Below are 21,751 nucleotides of genomic sequence, written 5' to 3' on the forward strand. Positions count from 1 at the left end.
TAATAAGTGCATAGAATTCTAAGGTAGAAAATTGTGTGTTAGTCTAGTTAATGATGCTTGCATGGACCAATTTTGTAGCAATGATGTTGTGCCTTTGTAACATGGTAAGGTGAGCACTAGTGATTTAAAATTTCTTGAAACATTGAATGAAGTACACATGAGAAGCATAGTTTCACAACCTCGTGATTTTTAGTGGGGCAAGGGAAAAGCTTTTCCAATCCCGGAAAGGTAATGCTAACGGTTTGGCTTGCATAGTTGACAATGATGGAACAAGCAATCTCTCTCTCTCTCTCTCTCTCTCTCTCTCTCTCTCTCTCTCTCTCTCTCATGCGTGTGTGTGTCCCCTTTTCATCCCTCCCTTCCTATATATTCTAAAGTCTTGAGGTCATTATTGTAACTATGCATATGAAAGGAAGTGCCTTGCTAGTTGTTGATAACTTAAGTGGGTGATGGTAAGGTACCTACAAAGGTTATCTAATTGACTAGCTCAAGGAGTCAAGTCCATCTCCTCGGGAAGCATTAAGTACCATACATGTGCTTGAGTGATAGGCCTGTAATATCTCACAACAATGACTGAAGTTTGTGCCCTGGTTGAATTTCCTTCATTTCAATCTACATTCTCAAGTCCCATTGGCAAGCTCTTCAATAGTGCTCACATTGAGCCCACGAGGCCATCCGAGCTCTACCTAAATGGTCATGCTTATCATCTCAACCATCATGCTCATCATCTCAATGATCACGCCCACCGGAATGGTCACGCCTACCATCTCAATGGTCATGCACCTCCCCTCAATGATGACGCCCATCAAATCAATGTTCATGCTCATCATCTCATTGCAGATCACTATAGGGCGAGATGCAATAGGAGGAAAGAGGATCGAGAGAAGAGCCCTATTGTGGAGCTGAAGAAGCTACACAGCTGCATAAAGGGGGTGCTGATAAGGTCCTATACGAGAGAAGGGGATGCGGTGCTGGACCTGGCGTGTGGGAAAGGGGGAGATTTGGCGAGGTGGGCGAGGGCGAGGGTGAGAGCATATGTCGGGGTGGATGTGGTGGAGGGATTGGTGGAAGTGGCGAGAGAGAAGTTCAGGGGAATGCAATATCGAGTGAAGGAGAGAAGGAAGAAGATGATGAAGATATTGAAGAAAGAGCTAGCGGGGGAGAAGCAGAAGCAAACGCAGAAAAAGAGTATTAATGGCTTCATGCGCGGTACTTTTTCTGCTAGGTTCATGTGCGCAGATGCATACAGCGGCCTGCTCCGAGAGGACCTGCGGAGAGGTGGGCTGCTGTCCTCTTTCCACGTCTGCAGCTGCCAGTTCGCCCTGCACTACGCATGGTCCAGCGTGGACCGCGCCACGCTGGCACTGTCCAACGTGGCCGCCCTCCTGAAGCCCGGCGGCTACTTCATCGGCACCATCCCGGACGCGGACGTGATCCTGCGCAGGCTGGCGGGCGCCACGGCTGGCCACGTGGCAGCCGGCTGCGGGGCGACTAGTGGCGACAAGGTGGCTGCGGCCACGTCGGCCGGACTAGATGACACGGCGCCGCCGTCCGGCGCAGAGTTCGGCAACGAGGTCTACCGGGTCAAGTTCGACGCGGCCAACTGCAGCAGAGCGCTGATGCTGGCAGCGGATAGGAATGGGGCGGAAGCAGGACACGTGGAGGCTGCGGAAGCGGCCAGCCACGTGGAGGCCTACGGCATCCAGTACGAGTTCTACCTGGAGGACGCCGTGGACCACTGCCCTGAGTGGCTCGTCCCGATTGGCCAGCTCACCGCGCTCGCCCAGCAATTCGGCCTGGAGCTGCTGTCGAGCGTGAACTTCCACGACCTCATGGAGCAGCACGCGAGCGCCACGTGTCTTGCGGCGTCCACGTCGACCATCTCGCCCAGCCAATGGGAATGCGTCTCCCTGTACCGAACATTTGTCTTCCGTAAACTAGACGCTAGCTTCGATTGCCGCCTGCGCTTTGCCATGAGCAAGAGCTCTTTCTTGCCGCCTTGTAAAGGCCTTGCTTGCGAGTGATCTCTCTCTCTCTCTCTCTCTTTGATAGATTATCCAACTCTGAGATATACAAGTTCCATCGTCCATGTAACACCGTTACCACCTCACCAAGCTCACTCACACCTCTCTCTCTCTCAACCATCAAGTAACAGCAGTACCACCTTATCAAGTAACGCCATTACCACCTTCCAAGGACACAATTTCCTCCCATATCTGAGTCGTGCAACGTACTCCCTAGAACATTAGAGGAAATGCTCCCATTCAAACCCTAATTCACGCGCCAATTACTTGGTATGAAATGTCGTGTAAAGGCATATTGTGCTTGCTCACTCGGACTTCATTTCTTTGAAATGGCACACTTACGACACAGAAGAGGAACTCACACTATATGTATGCAATACTGAATAAGTTGTCTCAATTATCATCAAGGTTGAATTACGCCATCTCTATCCAACTCATACCAAATGTGTGACGAAAAGAGAGAATGTTATTATTCATAACAACCTAATGTATCAAGTCAAGAAGATAAGTGATGTATACACATATATTGAACAACATGGTAGTTGTAGTACATTCTCACAACGGCATGAAACATCTATAATAGCAAAATATATTGCCCAGTATTATTGATAATGAAGAATATCATTCATGAGAAATTTTAATAGCTTCAAAACATGGCATTATTGTATTGTAAATATATGATCAGTTTCACATAGATTTTTCAAAAATCGTTGAGAAGTTATAAACATATACCCACACCTCCATCATTCAAAGTCAAAAGGTCACACATCTTTCAATTGAAACATAATGGTTAAAGAAGAAGTGTTGGATATTAATGGTTGGGCTTTTTCCCAAGATCTTGTCATACACTTTTCTTTCAGAACTACTGTAAGTTGTAGAGGTAAGAACTTTCACCAATAATGAAAAGTTCATAAAATATGTATCTACATGGTATGGATCCTTGGTAGAAATAGATAATAGAAGTTATAAGACTCAATAATACATATGAAATCTTGTTAGATAAAAATTGTGTTAGGGACACCATGCTGAGAGGTGTACTATGTCCTTGGAATACCAAATGTTATTCAAGTCCCAACATAGGAATGATCGCTAGAAGCACTACAAGGAATGAAGTATATACGGATGCACAATTCCAAAACATTAGGAAAAAAAATTTATGCTATCAGTGCACATGTGGAAAAATGCATTTGTGTAACTAGGGAAAATTTTAATGACTATATCAACAAATTTCAAAAAACACTGACGATTTTCAAACATAATTTTCAAACAAATTTGACACATGTTTTGTCCATTTTTTTAAAAGTCTATCATACATATCAACACTAGAAGAATTTATCGAGACCCAAAACCTTCCCTTCACTACTCATTCTTTGATGCCATTTTAATGAGACAAGTGGACTAACTTCTCTTTTTTTCTTTGGAATTCCAACTTTTATCTAGTTTCTTGCTTTGTTGAAATGTAAGTACCCTCTTTCTTGCTTGCTCTATTGAAATATTTGGTGTGTTTTTTTTTGAATGAGAGAGAGAGAGAGAGAGAGAGAGAGAGAGAGAGAGAGAGAGAGAGAGAGATTGATTGAGGAAGAGAGAGAAATGGTAGAGAGAGAAGAGGGAGAGGAGATAGAAGAAAGAAGAGAGAGAAGACAAAAGAAGAGAAGAAATAAAGAGAGGGTATAGAGAGATAAGAGTATACAGAGAGAGGGGGGAAGGGGGGATAAAGAGAGACAAAGAGTACAGAGAAGGGTGAAAAGGGAGAAGAAGAGAGGAGGGAGGATAGAGAGAGATGAGAGAGGAAGAAAGAGAGAGAAAGAGGAGAGAGACTAAGGAGAAAAGGGAAAAGATACAGAGGAGATAGAAGAGAGAGAGAGGACAGAGAGGAAGAGAGGAGATAGAAGAGAGAATGAGGAGAGAAGAGAGCAAGGGGGAGAGAAAGAATATAGAAAAAAGACACAGAGAGAGAGAGAGAGAGAGAGAGAGAGAGAGAGAGAGAGAGAGGGGGGGGGTACGCTATGCATAAGACCGCTAACTACACCAAGGATTAGCATAGCATATGTGGCTAAGTATATGCTTCACTAAGGCTTAGCATAGCATACATAGTATACGCTAGGCAACAACTAGCAAACACTAATCTCTATTGGGCATACCCTTAGCCAACGCTTGGTGTGCCTCCGAATAAATTTTAAGCTCTATGGCTTATGGTTTAGCCAGAGCAGGTCTCGCAATGAAGAAGTTGTGCCACTTTACACGTGGCTCCAACATCTCGTTACCAAATGGTGATAACATTACATATCAAAGAATATATTTTTATGGTGAGAAAATATATAGCATATAGTTTATAGGTTGGAAAATGTATTTGATCCTTTTGTCTTGGGAGTTGTAGGTTCAATTCTTGAGGAATATGCCATCTATATTTCTTTTCTAGTTCAGGTCTTATGTACCATGAACATATAAGCCACAACTAGAAACATTTGTGTCGAGTTCAATTCCTATGGAGGCCATTTGTGTTTCTTTTTTTAGTTTAGGTCTGATGTACCATCAACATGTAAACCACAATTAGAAACATTTGTATCATAATGTCAATATTCTATGAACAATGATGGTTACATAATAATGAATTGAAATACATAAGATGCAATAGGCAACAATGAATCACATATGAGCGGCAATGGCTATGTAAAATTGAACGGCAATATAATGGTTAACATAGTATAAAAGCACGACAAGCCAAAAGGTAAGACCCGTTTTGATTTGGTAACATGTTGGATGGAAGTTATAAGACAATTAATCAAGCTAGATCAACTAATGTGCAATAATGAGTATTTATTATAAAGTATATTGGTTTTTTTTGGGCAGGTTTATCAAAATTGATTGACATCTGGCACCTCATACTGCCAACCATGTGTAAAGTGTCACAACTTGCACATTTGGGGGGGGGGGGGTGCTCTCACAAGATTACAAGCTATGCAGGTTGAAATTTATACAGAGCTACTTGGTGTATGCTAGGCTAAGCATATGCTATACTAAGGCTTAGCATGTGAGTAATATACCCTTAGCTTTTGGCATATGCTTGGTGTACATAACATATTCTTAACATAGCATAGGCTTATAGCCTATGCCTAGCATTTGCTTATCCTTAGCCTAGAGTATATTTAGCCTATACCTAGCATATACTTAGCGTATATCTAGCATATGCTTATTGGAAATCCTTTTTATTTATTTTAAGATTGCTATGAAGTTACATGTGTACTTTTTAATGTCTTCCATGTATAGATGCAAAGCCCAGCTCTTAGCATATATCCTCATTAGAGAAATCCTCCTTCGTGGAGGTATATCTTGTCTTGTTATTTGAGTTTTACAAGGATAGATAGAAAAATGTATTAATGTGGAGGGGACTCCTCTCACTCAACATACTACACATGCATCTTTGTGAGGGGATCCTAACCCATGACATTCCCTTCTAAGAGCACGAGCCTTACATATGCTCTTCCAAGGCACACACAACATTGATCATATGTAAAATATGTGTTTTGTCTCCTTTCTAGAGTCAAAAAACTTGGACAATGGGAATTTCAACTCATGCATGTATTATGACTAACATATTTGCATCTTCTATCTTTTTAATAAATGGATAAAGTGCTTTTGTTAGATCTTAAGATGTTTATCAAGCAAATAGGTGGTTTGATGGTGGGGCTTGATATTTGAAAATGAACCCCCAAGTATTTTGGTCTTATATTTCATCAGTATACCTTCATGTGTTATAGTAAAGGCTAGTTGCACTCAAGCAAAAAATCAAGATATTGTATATGTAATCTATCAAACAATTCATAGCAGTGACTATCATGGATATATGTAAAAATGGATAACTTAGTTATATGACTTCAGAAATAGTAAATATATGCTAGCTTAATTTGGTATATCCAACCAAGATTGCTAAAGATTTTCATCAATTGTTGTGTTAAGGTTTTGAAAAAACAATAAAGTTACCACAAAGCTCACAAAGATGTATCTATAGGCCATTCTTTCCTTAGTGACATAGTACTTGGATTCCCTTGAAGACCATGAGATTGAGGTTTGCTTTAGGATATACTAGAGTTTCACATCCACTCAAAATGGTAGGGTTAATAAGTTTCAAGCCCATGGAAACCAAGCAATGTAGAGTAATGTTGTTAACTATAAGAAAATAGATTGCTTTACAAGTAAATAGATGCATTTTATAAACTAAGAAAACAATGCAAGTCAATCTATAGACATACATATTTGCATGTCAAATGATAGCTCACATCTAAATTTGCATTTATTTTGCACATAGAAAATGTGTAACTATTTTAAACACAATCTTGATTACAACTTTCATGCAATTTTAAACACATGTATAAGCATACTACTACACCTCTATTAGACACAATACTTGTTGGCAAAGAAAACTAGAAAGCTACTAGTTGCAAAATTGTGGCTTGAGCCACAACACTACAACTAAGAGCTCCTTGGTTTCTTTCTATCCCTTTCTACGTGCATATTAAGCAATGTTTATATTAATACAACCCATACATAAACAAGATAATATAATTACAAGGACCTACCATAAGCACAAATGACTCTTAATAAAATCATGTTACTAAAAATTGTGGAGAAATTTTAAAGAAGATGAAGAAACTAAGAGAAAAAGGGAGCATAAATGTTAAGAAGTGAACTAAAAGAGATAAAAGAGGAGAGAGAATACTATATAAGAGAGAGAAAAAATAAAGAGCAAGACTAAAAGAAGAGAGAGAAGGACAACAAAAGAAGCGAGAGAAAGAGAAGGCAGCCATGGAAGCTATGGAAAAAGTTGAGATAAAAAAGACTTGATTTATTAGTGAATGATCAAAAAGCTAAGCCTCTTACACTTGCCAATGTAGTTGGTATTTTTCTTACTTTTTTTGAAATTAAAAAACTAATATCTACTTGTCTTTTCACTCTTTACATTCCATCCCCATCCAAAGGTTTTTGTTGGGAATAAAGGGCAATGTACCTAACCACTAGACCTACTCGCCTAGCATTGTACTCTATGTATTATATATCTATCAAAAAAACCAAAAGAAGTGCATTGTTGTACCCACACACTATGTCATTATCTCTTTGTCTCTCTCATCTGCATAGCATCCACCATTGAAGCTCCATTCTATCTTCAATCCACGCACTTCAAACTAGTATCAGAGCTCAGGTTTCGGGAGCATGAGCTTATGCAACCGGGGAGTAATAATCGGCTTGAAAGCTTGCAGCTATGGAAACTCTTCATTGAGGTTTGTCTTGATCTAATTTTCTTTGGCATCTATCAGAGCACCTCTGAACCTCATTAGGGTAGAGCTAGGGCATTATTGAGTGTGTCTTGAGCTCTTTTGGAAGAGCACTTCAAGCTAGAAACAGGACTACCATGTCTCTTTGCTTCTTGTGAAGCACAATCATTACCATTGCCTTTGAGCTTCAAGAGGGAGCTTGGGAGGGTCATTTGGGAACCCCCCACATTAGCATTGAATCATTGTAGCCTTCCAGTCCTCCCAACCAGCCAGGTGCCATCATGTCAACAACCATGAGTCTATTGGACAGATTGACCACAAGTCACTATTTTGCTCATAACTTGAGCTAGAAAACTAGGATTCAAATTTTTTTAAAATGAAAACAATTATTGTTTTGAGCACTACGACTTTGTAAAGATCTTGTGAGTGGATTTGGAGTGCACGTATGTCTAAAATTGAAAACACAGAGGCTATTTTCTAAGGATAGTGTATACAAATCTCAACTGCATGCAGTAGGCTACAGGAAAATCACCCCACTATCTTGATCATCTCCTTCATCATTGGCAACCCCAAGACCATCACTGGATACTTCAGAGCTCACTCTTGAGCTTGGCATTTGATTCAATCTTGGCATTGGGATTGGGATTGGGAGTGTTTTAGTGAGTTTCTTGGATTGTTCATAACAAATTACATGGCACCATTGACAGTTCATGCATATGCTTGAATAGCATTGGTTGTTTGATGCTTATACATGCCCAAATGGATGCCTACATGTCATGGGATGTTATGCCTACCATTTGGTACACTGATTTGGAGCTGAATTTGGCACTGTCATTGCTCATTTTGGCAGTCAATTCACTATTGTAATAGCAAGGGCTAAATGTAATTTTGTCAGTGAATGACATGCCTATTGGTTGCAGGCACTATCTCTAGTACTCAAAGTGATGCCAGGATGCTTATCTTGGATGTCATATACCTAGGAAAATTTTTGGGGATGATTTGAGCTTGGGACATTTTGTCTTAGCGGGTATTTTGGATAGTTGGATGGTTCCCATTGAGGTCCTTATGTATTGATTTGGTATTGATATTATTGGCATATGATTGCACATTAGGTGCACATACTTTATGTCTCATTTTTAGGCTGAAACAGATCAGTCTATACAAGCATTTTGGTGATGTTTACAATGAACATCAGATCTTGCTAGTCAGTTTGCATCTCTTCTTGGTCACGTGTTTTTTGATAGATTTGGCTTGTCTTCTTGTCATTTGAGCTAAAATTATGGCTGGCAACAGTGACAATAGGCATCTTATGCACATCAAGAAGCTTGAAGGGGCACATAACTTTGCAATTTGGCAAAAGCAGTGTAGAATGTCTTGGTGCAAAGAAACAGGTGAAGCCTATCAAGTTAAAAGGAGCACGACCCCAATGGACATTGAGTAAGAGGATTGGAATGAGCTGAATGAGTTGGCTCATTTGACCATTGAGCTTTTAGTTTTTGATGCTTTGTTGTTCAACGTTGAACTCAATTTTTCCTATGCCATTTGGAAGCAAGTGCAGGAATTGTATGCTCAAAAGAATGCTGCAATTAAAGTCTATTGACTGAAGAAATTGATGGATTTACGCATGGAGGGGATAGCCATGTCTATACACATTAGTGAGTTTAATTCCATTTTTAACCAGTTGGTTTCCTTGAAGTTCAATATCGATGATGAGTTCAAGGCTAATTTTCTATTATATACTCTACCTAAAAGCTAGGATACTTATCAAGACAGTCATGAGCAACTCGAATGCTATGCTGTTGTACTCTAATGTAGAGAGTTCTCTACTTATGGAAGAGATGAATCAGTAGAACAATGCATCTAACAAGTTGTCCAGTGCTTTGCATACTAGAGGCAAGTCTTAGTAGAGGGGAAAATATGAAAGCAAAGGATGCAGTAAATCTCATGGGAAAGATGTGGAGTGCCACCATTGTCGCAAGAAAGGACACTTTAAGTAGGAATGCTTTAAGTGGAAGAAAGAGAAAGGAAAGAGTAAGCCTAATTAATGATAGCAAGGATGAGAAGAAGCATAGTCAACGAGCTAAGAAGAGTAGTGTCAAGATTAAAGAAGTGAATGTAGTCAGCCATGAGAGCGACAATGGTAATGATGTACTCCTTGTCTCTTCTTGCTTCAGTGCACATGCCTTAGTAGCAGATATGAATGATAACATGCATGCTTGGATCTTGGATTCAGGTGCCTCATTTCATGTCACTCCTCATTGTGAGTGGTTCTCAGGCTACACTCTAGGGGGTAGACATGGTGTTGTTCACTTGGGGAACAACGATGCATGTGATATTGCAGTCATTGGCAATGTGCAGCTATAGTTTCAACATGGATCTGTCTTTACTCTTCTGAATGTACGGCATGCACCCCAACTCAAGAACAGCTTGATCAGTACTAGGCAGCTAGATGATGATGGTTTTCATACCACCTTTGGTAATGGAAAATGGAAGATTTATAGGGGATTTAAGGTTATTGCTAGAGGCTCAAAGAGTGATATTTTGTATCCACTACATGTATCTAGTGTGTGTGTGACCATATTGTTGTCGTGAGACCGAGCAGCCATGTGTTTCCTTGTGACATGGCCATTTGGGACACATGAGTTAGGCTGGAATAAAATTACTTACTCATTTGGGTTATTTTTCTTGTCTTTGATATGTTTATTTTGAGCACTTTTATCATTGTGTTTATGATAAACATGCACAAACTTCACATAAAAAGTCTCTTTCATTGAAATCTTTGCCTTTAGAGTTAGTACATTCAAATGTATGTCAGATGCCAGGGTTATCTCTAGGGGAAAATAAATACTTTGTCACCTTTGTCGATGATGCTACACGAAAAGTTTGGGTGTACCCTATTGGTAGTAAGATTGAGGTTCTTGACAAATTTAAGAAATTCCTAACATTGGTTGAGAACACGATTGGTAAGACGCTTAAATGCCTTCACTCTAACAATGGTGGGGAATACATGTTCAGAGCCTTTCAAGACTTTTTTGACAGCAAAGGGATAAAGAGGGAGCTCACTGTCTCTCATAATCCATCCTAGAATGGATTTGCAAAGCATGTGAATCGAACCATTCAAGATAAGGTTTGTACTATGTTGTCTCATGCTGCATTACCCCATGGTTTTTGGGGAGAGGCTATTATGTTGAAGCTTCACTTTGCAGGTCAACCTGAACTTCAAAAAAAGTAATGTACATAAACTAGAAGAGTAAAGACGTGATAGTTTTGTTTGAGCCAGTTTATAGGCATTTTGACGCTGATTGAGAATTCTGTCATGACAGATCACCTGCTAGGTTTGATCCTAGTACTCAGTATGCTACTGATCATGTCATGGTAACTAACTATGGTGATCCATCATGCTTCAAGGAAGCAATGAATAGACAAGAGAGCAAGAAGTAGTTGAAAGCTATGCTATTAGAGATGGAATCTCTTGATAAGATTGGTACTTGGGATTTGGTGCATCTGCCTAAAGGGCAAAATATTCTTCCATGCAAGTGGGTTTATAAGATGAAAGTAACTTCTGGTTCCTCACGAAAGTACAAAGCATGGTTGGTTGAAAAAGGGATACAAGTAGAAACATGGGATTGATTTGATGAGATCTTCTCTCCTGTAGACAAGATGAATACTTTGAGAACCATCTTAGGCTTGGTTGTAGCAGCCGAGGATATGGAACTCATCTAGATGGATGTAAAGATTGCATTCTTACATGGTAATCTGCACGAGGATATATATATGTAGTAGCATGAGGGTTTTGTGGAAAAGGGAAAAGAGAAGATGGTATGTAAACTCAAGAAGAGTTTGTATGGGTTGAAATAGGCACCTCGAGAATGATATCACAAGTTTGATACATTCATGCAATCTTAGGAATTTCAAAGGAGTCAAGTGGATCGCTAATTATAAACCAAGAAGGTAGTAGATGGCAGCCTGATTATCTTGGTCTTGTATGTGGATGACATGCTGATTGTAGGTAGGGATGTTCATACCTTGGACTCTCTAAAGAAAATTCTATGTGGCAGCTTTGACATGGACCTTGGTGATGCAAATCATATTCTTGCAATGTGGATACTCAGGGATAGACCAAAGGGGCTTCTCTATCTGTCCTAGCAAGAGTATATATCCAAGGTTTTGCAACGTTTTAATATGGAGGGGGGAAAGCGATTGGAATTCCATTTCCTCCATATGTGAAACTCAGTGCAAAGGTCAGTCATACATCTGATGATGAAAAGGCCAAAATGACCAAGATTTTGTATGCCTCAGCTATTGGTAGTTTGATGTATGCGATGGTTGCTACATGTCCTAACATTGCCTTTGCAGTGGGAGTGGTCAAGAGGTACATGGAAAACTCTAGCAAGAAGCATTGGGAAGCAATAAAATGTATTATGAGATACCTCAAAGGCACAAAGGATTTGTGCATCTGCTTTGGTAAGTAGAAGGCATCTGTCATTGGCTTTACGAATGTTGAGGAACTCCACCTCAAGGTATGTATGTACCTTCACGGGGGGATCGGTCTCTTGGATATCCAGGTTGCAGAAGTTTATTGCACTATCTACTACAGAGGTAGAGTATGTGGCTGCCACCACTGAGGCATGGAGAGAGGCCTTATGGCTGTCACATTTGAGTGTTGAGCTTGGTATTACCAAGGTTCATGTCCTCCACTGAGATAGTCAGAGTGCTATCAACTTAGCATGGAACTCTGTCTTTCATGCAAAGACAAAGCACATACAGGTGAAGTATCATTTCATCAGGGAGGTATTTGATAGTAAGAGCATTGAGGTGGTCAAGGCACACAATATTGATGATAACCCTGCAAACCTTCTCAGGAAGGGTCTTCCAATTGAGTAGTTTGCCCATTTCTGAAAAGATGATCGAGATTGGATAGGTATAGTCTCTTCAGCTTTGTACATACTTAGACTTTGTTGATTCTTTTTCCTCTACCTTTGGGCACATTGCCTTTAAGGAGGAGGTTGTTGGGAATAAAGGGCAATGTACCTAACCACTAGGCCTGCCTGCCTAGCATTGTACTATATACCCATCCAAAAAACCAAAGAGGTACACTATTGTACACACACACACACACACACACACACACACACACAGACTCTCTCTCTCTCTCTCTCTCATGGATGTACACCTGTTGTCCCACGGGGTTTAAAGTGCCATCGGGCAACTCCGTACATCATCACACCAACTAGGATCAAGACAGGCAGATACGGAGTAGACTCTCTCCCCTAGAGGACAGGATCTGTAAACTCTACTAGCTGGAGCCAGAGATAAAAGAACATAACATATGTAGATGCTCGATGTACTACGAGATCAGAGGCTGCTTCCACTTTCTCTTCAAAAGGGATTCGAACAACTCTCCCAAACACTGGACTTCCTCGACCAAATATGCCTCAAGCTCTTCCTCCTAAAGCTTTGTCAACATTGGCACCACCTTCTACAGGTTCGGGACCAAACAGCTGGGAACACACAGCCAATGCACCATCCAAGAGTTCTATAGACCCTCGGCCACCCCCTCTACAATGAGGACTGCAGCCAACCGACTAGTGGCCCCACCCCGAGGAGTCACCTTGGATAGAGCTACAGAGAGAGGAAAAGCTTGCCGCCCACACCCAATAGACCCATGCGGTTCCCTTGCAAGAGACATCACCTACAAATATAGCGGATACTACAATGCCACTGGTGTCACAACGCGTAGGGTTGAAGGTCACCACAGGGGTTTGGCAAGAGAACTAGTCAAGATAACTAGAGAGGTGTCTTCAAGAGATAAGTAAATTACACTAGATGTTTAAAGGTTCAAGAAGTACTTCTTGGTCAATCATAGGGGTTTGAGAGAGAAGATTGTATTGGGGTTCAAGAGCTTAGACTCTAGAGATGGAAGAGATAAGAGAAGGGTTGAAGGTTTCAAGCCAAGTCCTTGAAGATGTTAATAGAGTTTACAATTGCAAGATCTTAACAAAGCTAGAGCAATCACGGATTATGAAGTTAAGTATATGTATCATAAACAACTCAGCACCCCATCATTCAACTTTGCATGATTACATTCAATCTAAAATGTAACGAACAAGGCTTTTGAGTCAATTACAAGGCTTGTAGGACAAAGAGCCATAGCCAAGAAATAAAGAGAAAGGACTCCTCTTAAATCAAGTCATAGCTTCAATGAATGGCCCTCAAATATTTCCCTTCCATAAGGGCACATAATCCTTGCATAATTTGACAAGATGTCAACTGTAGAGCAAGAAATGAATTAAAAGTTCACTGCTATAGCTAATTCCCTGAATATGGCTAAAGATTCCAGCCACCATAAACCAGCCCATAAAATTTCTAGAGTTCAATTTTGATGATAGCATAAACTTAATCTAACATAGAGTGTTGTAAATGAGAAGTAAAAGGAATTTATGTCCACAAAATCACTATGTGGATTGCCTATTTCAGCTCATATACATGGCTTCAACCTTCCAAGAAGACACTTCGATGAAGTATAAAAGAGCCCCTATATTCAAGTGCATGCAATAAGCAATAGGTAGCTTACAATAGGCATATAGAAGTAGGAGAGAAGAAGGAATTCCTACTGCCCTTGTTTGCTTTGTAATTGGCCACCTATTTTAGCCTCAAGTGCGTATTTAGAGCAATCAAGATGCTCCCTTCCACAATGCTTATGCAATATCTACTTACATCAAGCATAGCAATGCCATGAATCTACAAGAAGAGAATAATAAGTGTTGTTGCCCACAATACTTAGTTTGGGCTGAAATATTCATCCCACTTTCTTCTCATAAACAAGTCAATAGGGTTTTGTTGACTCTCCTCTCTCCAAGCTTCCACTATGGTAGATTGCAGCAAACTTCCAAGAGTAAGAATGGGCCCTTAATAGAGCAAGTAAATGAACTTCAACCCTTCAGATTTTAGGTTTGGAAGACCAATATCAATCTTTATTTAATCTTTTAAAGGACTTAAGTGAGTAAACTTGATGTCTCTCTTGACATGGAAGAACAATGTCAGCATGTAGAGGAATACACAAGTCAAGAATAACCCTTCTTCAAGAATTCATGAGAGTAGAAAATGAAACATCAATAAGATAAGAATCAACCCAAAGAATATGATGGGCTGAATATGTCAATCCAAAATCAAGAGCTCAAAGTCTCCCAAAGATCTCTCCTTAATAGAAAAGAAGGTCTACATCAAGAGGTAGACACATAGTCATTGTCTTTCACATCATCTACACAATTACATGTATCTATTGATGCATACAAGAGATGTTTTAAAGATTCAGCTTATTAAAGAGCTTTCTTGGCCTATCAATTCAGCCCACAAGTCTTGATAATGAAGATCAAGAAGTGGAGCAAGAGGCTCAATTGAAAGGAGAGAGATGCTTCTCCATAGATAAAGGCATAAAAAATGCTTAAAGCTTCCTTCTCTTTCTTCCTTGAGCATCCATCCTCTCTGAGTGGGGCTAATGCCCTCCTTTTTATACATATTTTCCATGTTTTCCTCAACCAAGAGTGGCCTTCCATTTTCATTATTACGTGGGAAAGAGAGGTACTTACAGTTCGAGTTTAGTCTTCTGAAGATACTTGTGTATGCATGGCATGAGCTTTCCTTTTTGTGTGGAGGCTTGACACCTCTCATCCTTCTCCATCTATGGTGCCATGGTTTCAGCCTAATGAGGCCCGCAAAATGCGGCGAAAAAAATGGGATGCTCCTCCTTTCCACAAGCATAATGCTCATAAGGTTCCAAGTCACATAAGCCATAGTAAGTTATTTACACAATGTCTTGTGCATACTAGGTTAATCATATCAACTTTGGAGACTTATAAGAAGCTTAAGAGAGTGGTCTTCCCATTCGGGTTTAGTGGCAAGAAGCTTACAAGGCAGAGTTAAAGGCTAGAGATCCAACAACCCAATTTCCCATTATGTATGAGGCTTGGTGATTTACATGACTTATTACAACTTGTGGCCAAAGAAGAAAAGTTGAATAAGTTGTAACTTCAAGGTTGTCATGACACCATCTTTATTCAAGGTGAGAACTTTTTGTCTTATGGCAAAAAAAAACAAAGGACGGTGCATAATGTTGGAATGGAAATAGAAGTGAAGGACAAGAGTAATTGAAGCAGGAAGAACAACTTATTTTGTGAATTCTCTAGAAAGTTCTAGAGTAGTTAAGAAACAACAGAAAGTTTTATTTTTTACCCATGGGCAAACATTCCCATGACACTCGGGAGCCATACCCCGCCGCTTCAGCCTCTCCATGCTAGACATGCGGGACATCTTAAGATGACCACGCTCCATGAGCAGTTCCACACTGCACTTGAAGTGCATCTAGATTGTATCGAGTCTGTATACCATTTTGCACATACTCACCTAGTTCACCATAACACCACATAGTAGCTTTACTAGGACTTGGAAAACTTCCCAGAAATTTTGTATGCAACCTTTTGGTCTCATAGGCCAACTTGGCCTCTTGTAGACGTTAATATAACTTTCTTCTTTCTTTCTTTCTTTCTCACCTGCATAACATCCACCATTGAAGCTTTCTTCTCTCTTTGATCCACATAGTTCAGTTTTTTCCCTAAAAAAACATGAAGGGACTTATTATAATGGTTTGAATTGTGGAGATGACAAACTACTACTCTATTTCAATATTACAACAAGGATATAAAGAATCTTGGAAGTTTGAAAGAATTTGATTGAAATCAAATCTTTAAGAATAATCCTCTCATATGTACAACTAGATATCCTCAACTTGAAAAACTTAGCCACCACTAAATCTTCTTGAAATTACTCTTGTGAATAGTAAATAGTTTGATGTCTATTATAAACCCTATTGTATTAAATTTGGAATAACTTTTAATAGGTTGGTCCAAATGAAGTGTACTATATATCAAAATGAATTTCTTGTAATTTGAGATTTATAAGGTACACTTTGTTGTCATTAATACAATGTATAAAAATTTGTAAACCAAGTGCTATCTAGTAGCTATCTAAGTAGAACAAGGGCCAAAATTAGCTAATTTTTAGCCAAAATAATAACTTGAAGATAAAATAACTCCTCCAAAATGGACACTAGTGTCCAACAAGTTTCTTCAAGATGTAGATCCCTCCATTTGGTGAAATGCTCCAAGATTCGCCAGGATGTAAGCTTCTTCTCACACCATCCTAGGACTTCCCCAAGGATGGATTGAATAATGCCCTCTTTGTCCATGGTAGCTCTTCCACATAGTTCACTTAAGTCCCAACAAAAGTCTTGAGCTACCTCACATGAAAAACATTGTGAACCCTTGTGGAATAAGGGAGTTCTAGGTGATAAACCAAAGCACTCACACACTTAATGATCATGTATGGCCTATAAAATAATTTCACTAACTTATTGTTGCCATCCTTGAGAGTAGAATACCATGATTTAGGCACCTTCAAAAGTACCAACTGTCCTATTTGAAACTCTATAGATTCCCTTTTCTCATTAGCACAAAGCTTCATTTGGTCCTAGGCTTTCTTAACATTCACCTTGCATTACCAAAGTAGGGCCTATATGCAATCCAATTTTTCTTTTCCTTGAGGATTTATCTTCTCATTGAACATGATCGTAGGAAGGGGCACCTTATACCCATACAAAGACTTACAAGGAGAGAATCCTATGCTAGAATGAGTGGAGTTGTTGTAAGAAAACTCAGCCAAAGGGATCCATGAATCCCACACATGTTACACATCATGGCATAAGTGCCTTAAGTAGGTTTCAAGCTAGCTATGTACCCTTTCTATTTGGACATAAATTTGGGAATGATATGCTATAGAAGGAGCTAATTTTTTCTCCATTTAGCTAAAAAACACTTACCAAAAGGTGTGCATAAACTTGATACCTCTATCATGAACTATGACATGCGGTATCCCACACAACTTAAACACATGCTCCAGAAAATGATTACCTGCTTGACATGCTATAAATTGTTTTTGTGGGGATAAAATGGGCTCCTTTGCTGACTCTATCCACCGCCACATAAATGCTATAGCATTCCATTGTGCAACAATTTCAAGTCCCTTATTATCTACAAGGTCAAGAACAATCATGACAAAGATTTTGGCAAAAGTGGTAAACATAGAATCAAATTAGAGTAACCAAACAACTTCTAAGGAATTCCTTTGTGGCCAATCCTACAACTACACTATTAATAGAGCAATAGACCATCAAAGTTTTTAGACCAAAAGGTAAAGTAGGAGCACTAGAACTAGTCTAGAGATGAGTTTGTACATGTTCCCTATGGGTGTGGTAAATTTTAGCTTGCACTACTAGATCCAACTGGTGACCTAGCTAAGAGGGAGCTGAGGAGGTTACCCCTCATAATATCAAGTTCTTAATATGAAGGTTTTAGCCCTAAGAAATGGTGTAACATGTAGAAGGTGGGTCAAAATACTCCTTGGAAATTGATTGTTGAAGCTTGGCTAAAAAGTTTGTAGAAGCTCATTGTGGTCGAGATGGGTGAGTTGTGGGTGGCAATGTGTGAGGCTGCCAATGCTAGGAAATGCTAGATTTGGATCTACCTTCAAATTCCTTATGTAGAACCCTAGGTGAAGGAACAAATGGAGCTTTAGATCTTTTAGGGATCCAAATGTAGGCACTACCCTTGTTGTATCTGTGGACCTCTAAGCATTGGTTTTGAGGGATTAAATATTTGAGGTGGTGTTGAAAGGGAGAGACAAAGAGAAGGGTTGGAGCAATTGAGAGGAACCATATGCTCTCCTCTTCTCTTTTCTTCATATTCCATAACCCATATAACTAAAGTGAATACAACACTCTAAGGTCTATAAGACCATTCACACCAAGTACAGACTAAGTCTAAAGTCACTCACTTATTTAATGTTTGCATGTAGTACAGTTGGACAAGCTAAGTGTTGGGTACACATAACCTAAAGATAGTAGAGCTGAGCTTGAAGCCTTAACACTCCCTCTCAAGCTCAAGACAACATCTATACACCAAGTAGCTATCTAAAAACACTAAATTTATCTTTACCCAATGACTTGGTAAAGATATCTACAACCTATTCATCAATATTCACATGCACAAGGTCTATTTTCCCTACAAGAACCATCTCTCTGATAAAGCAGTAGTATACCTCAATGTGTTTAGTCCTGGCATGGTAGAGTAGATTCATTGCAAGGAGTACACTACTGAGATTTTTGCATAACAAGGTCACTGGAGCATCCACCTATATGTCCAAATCATCCATAAGCTTAAACAGCCACTCTATCTCACATGCTACTACCAATGTAGCACCCATGTACTCAGTCTCAATACTAGACAATGCAACAATTGGTTGCTTCTTGATGCTCCAGTTGATCATTCTTCTTCCAAAGCCAAAATCATAACCACTCCTAGATCTACAATCATATGAGCATCCTACCCAATCTGCATCTATGTATCCAACCAGTGTCAAGGGCTTATCTTTCACATACAACAATCCATAATCTACAATGGACTTAACATAACTCATAATTTGCCTAACAGCATCCAAGTCCCGGACTAGTGATAGTCAAGTAGATCAGACAACCAGCCATCTGCCTGTACATAATCACATCATCAATTTTAGCTCCAGTGCTAATGTCCAACTTAACATTCTGATCAAGAGGTGTATCCAGTGGTTTAATGTCACTGCAACCATGTCTTCATCCTCAACCTGTGTGCCAATGGATGCCAGTTGATCCGCAATGGTCTTAATCTCTATGACATAATCCTATATAGATCTACCTTTTCTCTCCATGTTATCGAATTTCTGCTTTACACTAGTAGTTGTGCCATAATACTTGATCAATATGTTACATGCATCTGCTCGTGACTTACAGTTCATGATCTGCATTATCCTAGTATCCGAGATACACAAAGATAACCAGTGTAGCATCCTACGAGCTCTTTCCAACCAAGCTCGGTGCACTCATATTTGATCAGCTGTAGGATTCCTCTCTGGAATTTCAGGTTCAACTTCAACACCTGTCACCAAGTCCCAATTCCTTTACCTATGAAGAAGTTCTCCATGCGGAACTTCCATATGGCATTATTGTTTCTATCAAGATTTTTCCCCACTATCTGGGTTATGTTATTAGTCTTATTTGCATTAGCCATACTGTACTAAACAATATCTAGTCACTGCCTCACTTCTTGCAAGAGCCAACAAGTCTAACTGACTAACTACAGCCTTTGACTATTTATGACAGTTTTCTGCAACAAATTCACTATTGAAACTAGATTATTTCAGCCCATCAACATCTCAAAACCATCCACAAACATGTGGCATAACCCTAGGTACATCATTCAACACATAGACCATGTAGGTGCTTTACTTGGGGGGGTCCACTAGGGTTTACCATATGGTACCACGTGAGTGTAAGGAAGGGGGTTATTTAAGGGAAGGAAGGTACATTTTATAAGGTAAGGTCCCATAAGTAGGGGGTAGATAAGGGGTATTTTCATATATTTCTTGCACGCAAGTGACGTCTCCTTATTACTACTAGTGAATCCCCCATGGTGCTTTAACACTGTCTCATGCAACCTCACTGCAGTCAAGCAAACATGCAGTCTTAAATTTTCAAACTGTTATTGAGACCAGCAGCTAACTCACAGCTAAAACTGAGATGTATACATGTCATACATGCTCCAAAACTTCATAGACATCTGCTAATATATGTAGCAGTCCAAATATGACTGTACAAGCTCAAATCAGTGCATAACCAGCAAGTACAAGTGCCAAAACTCCTATGATCACAGATTGCAGTCACAACAAATACTCAGTAAAGAAAAGTTTATCTAGCTCCAAAATGTCTTGAAATCAGTTCGTACATTTTCTTCAGTGTGTCGAGGTCAATACATGACCACACATACAACCATAGGCACTCTGTCTTCAAGAAGCAATGCCATGGACTACATTCCCAACTTGTAACTAGCCAAGACACTTTAAATGCATTTTTTCAACTTCAATCTTTAGCATTCAGTAGCCTCCAATACTTTCTTAATCCACCGGACATTTAGAAGACATATGCTAGGTTATACAAATGATAGAAGCCTTCTAATGTCATGTATTGCTTTAGTAAAAGACAATGCTTGTTGTCCACAGTAAATGACAATTTTCAGCCTGTGGAAAATTCTAGATCTAAATGTTTTTACCTCCAAAATTCAGCTCCAAGTCTCGAGAGTCAATAAATATGTCCTTCAGCGTGTATATCTGCTTCAATGAGTGTTCCCGTGTATGTTAGGGGAGCTTCAACCTCTAACCAAAGCCACGTATGTGATGTATGCTATCTATGTACAATAGTTTAAGTCTTCTCCAAGATCTGTATACTTGAATTTCAGTTTATATCTCTTCCCCTAGCCATACATTGGCATGTTAAGCCTTCAAAGTGACATTTAATGTATGGTACAAGCACTAGACCACACCATCATATGCGCTAGATTGTAGTCAATAGCGGTAGCCTATATAACAGGCCCAATCACGCAGATAGGTCCAAAGGTTGCTGCTACTACTTGTCTAGTTAATATGACAAATGCACCCTTACAAGTGCTCAAGGAAGCCTTAGCAAGCTCCCAAACAAGCTACATACAATGCTTCAAACTCAATGTCTCAATGCATACCTATCAAGAAACAATGGCAAGATTCTTCTCTTCTCAGATACCCTAGCCTTCAAGTTCTTCAAGTCTTCTTCACAACCTTCTGCTCTAGAGAGCCCACCTAGCATGGATCTGATACCATGTTGAAAGGGAGAGACAGAGAGAAGGGTTGGAGCAATTGAGAGGATCCATATGCTCTCCTCTTCTATTTTCTTTATATTCCATAACCCATATAACTAAAGTGAATACAACACTCTAAGGTCTATAAGACCATTCACACCAAGTACAGACTAAGTCTAAAGTCACTCACTTATTTAATGTCTGCATGTAGTACGGTTGGACAAGCTAAGTGTTGGGTACACACAACCTAAAGATAGTAGAGCTGAGCTTGAAGTTTTAACAGGTGGAACCTACAACAAAATGTGAGGTCACCACTAAAGATGAGTAGACTTCCCAAGTTTGAGTGTTGATATTTAACTAAGAGGAGGACTATAGCAGTACTAGTCCTAGAGAAATTGATAGAGTAATGGGCCAATGGATTGGAAGGGGGTGGAATAAGTAGTTGGCAATAACCCCATAGATAGATCCTCCTTGTTGTAAGTAGAAACAAATTGGGCTCCAAGAAATTGCACGTGACTAATGAATACACTTGATATTGCATGGAACCTAATACTTAAAAGGGTAAGCCCAAGAGAAGTTCCATCCCCACGTCTTCTCTATTTAGGATAATATAAAAATGAAGTGGAATACTCTCAATCTTGATACTAAGGAAGAGCTTACATTTACCCAATAGCGAGTAGGGTTGGCTACATTAGGATGAATT

General features: G+C 39.7%; 1 protein-coding gene across 1 annotated transcript; it reads left to right on the forward strand.

Moving 5' to 3' along the window:
* Window positions 1–380: 380 nt before the first annotated feature.
* Window positions 381–2,645, forward strand: LOC148028186 (mRNA cap guanine-N(7) methyltransferase 1-like). Its single transcript, XM_087689937.1, has one exon. The coding sequence runs from the start codon at window positions 570–572 to the stop codon at window positions 2,022–2,024; it is 1,455 nt and encodes a 484-aa protein (XP_087546063.1). The 5' UTR covers window positions 381–569; the 3' UTR covers window positions 2,025–2,645.
* The last annotated feature ends 19,106 nt before the right edge of the window (window positions 2,646–21,751 follow it).

Source organism: Lygodium microphyllum, chromosome 12, assembly GCF_053477565.2.
Source record: "Lygodium microphyllum isolate KBCC chromosome 12, Lygodium_microphyllum_v1.1.10, whole genome shotgun sequence".
NCBI classification, from domain to species: Eukaryota; Viridiplantae; Streptophyta; class Polypodiopsida; order Schizaeales; family Lygodiaceae; genus Lygodium; species Lygodium microphyllum.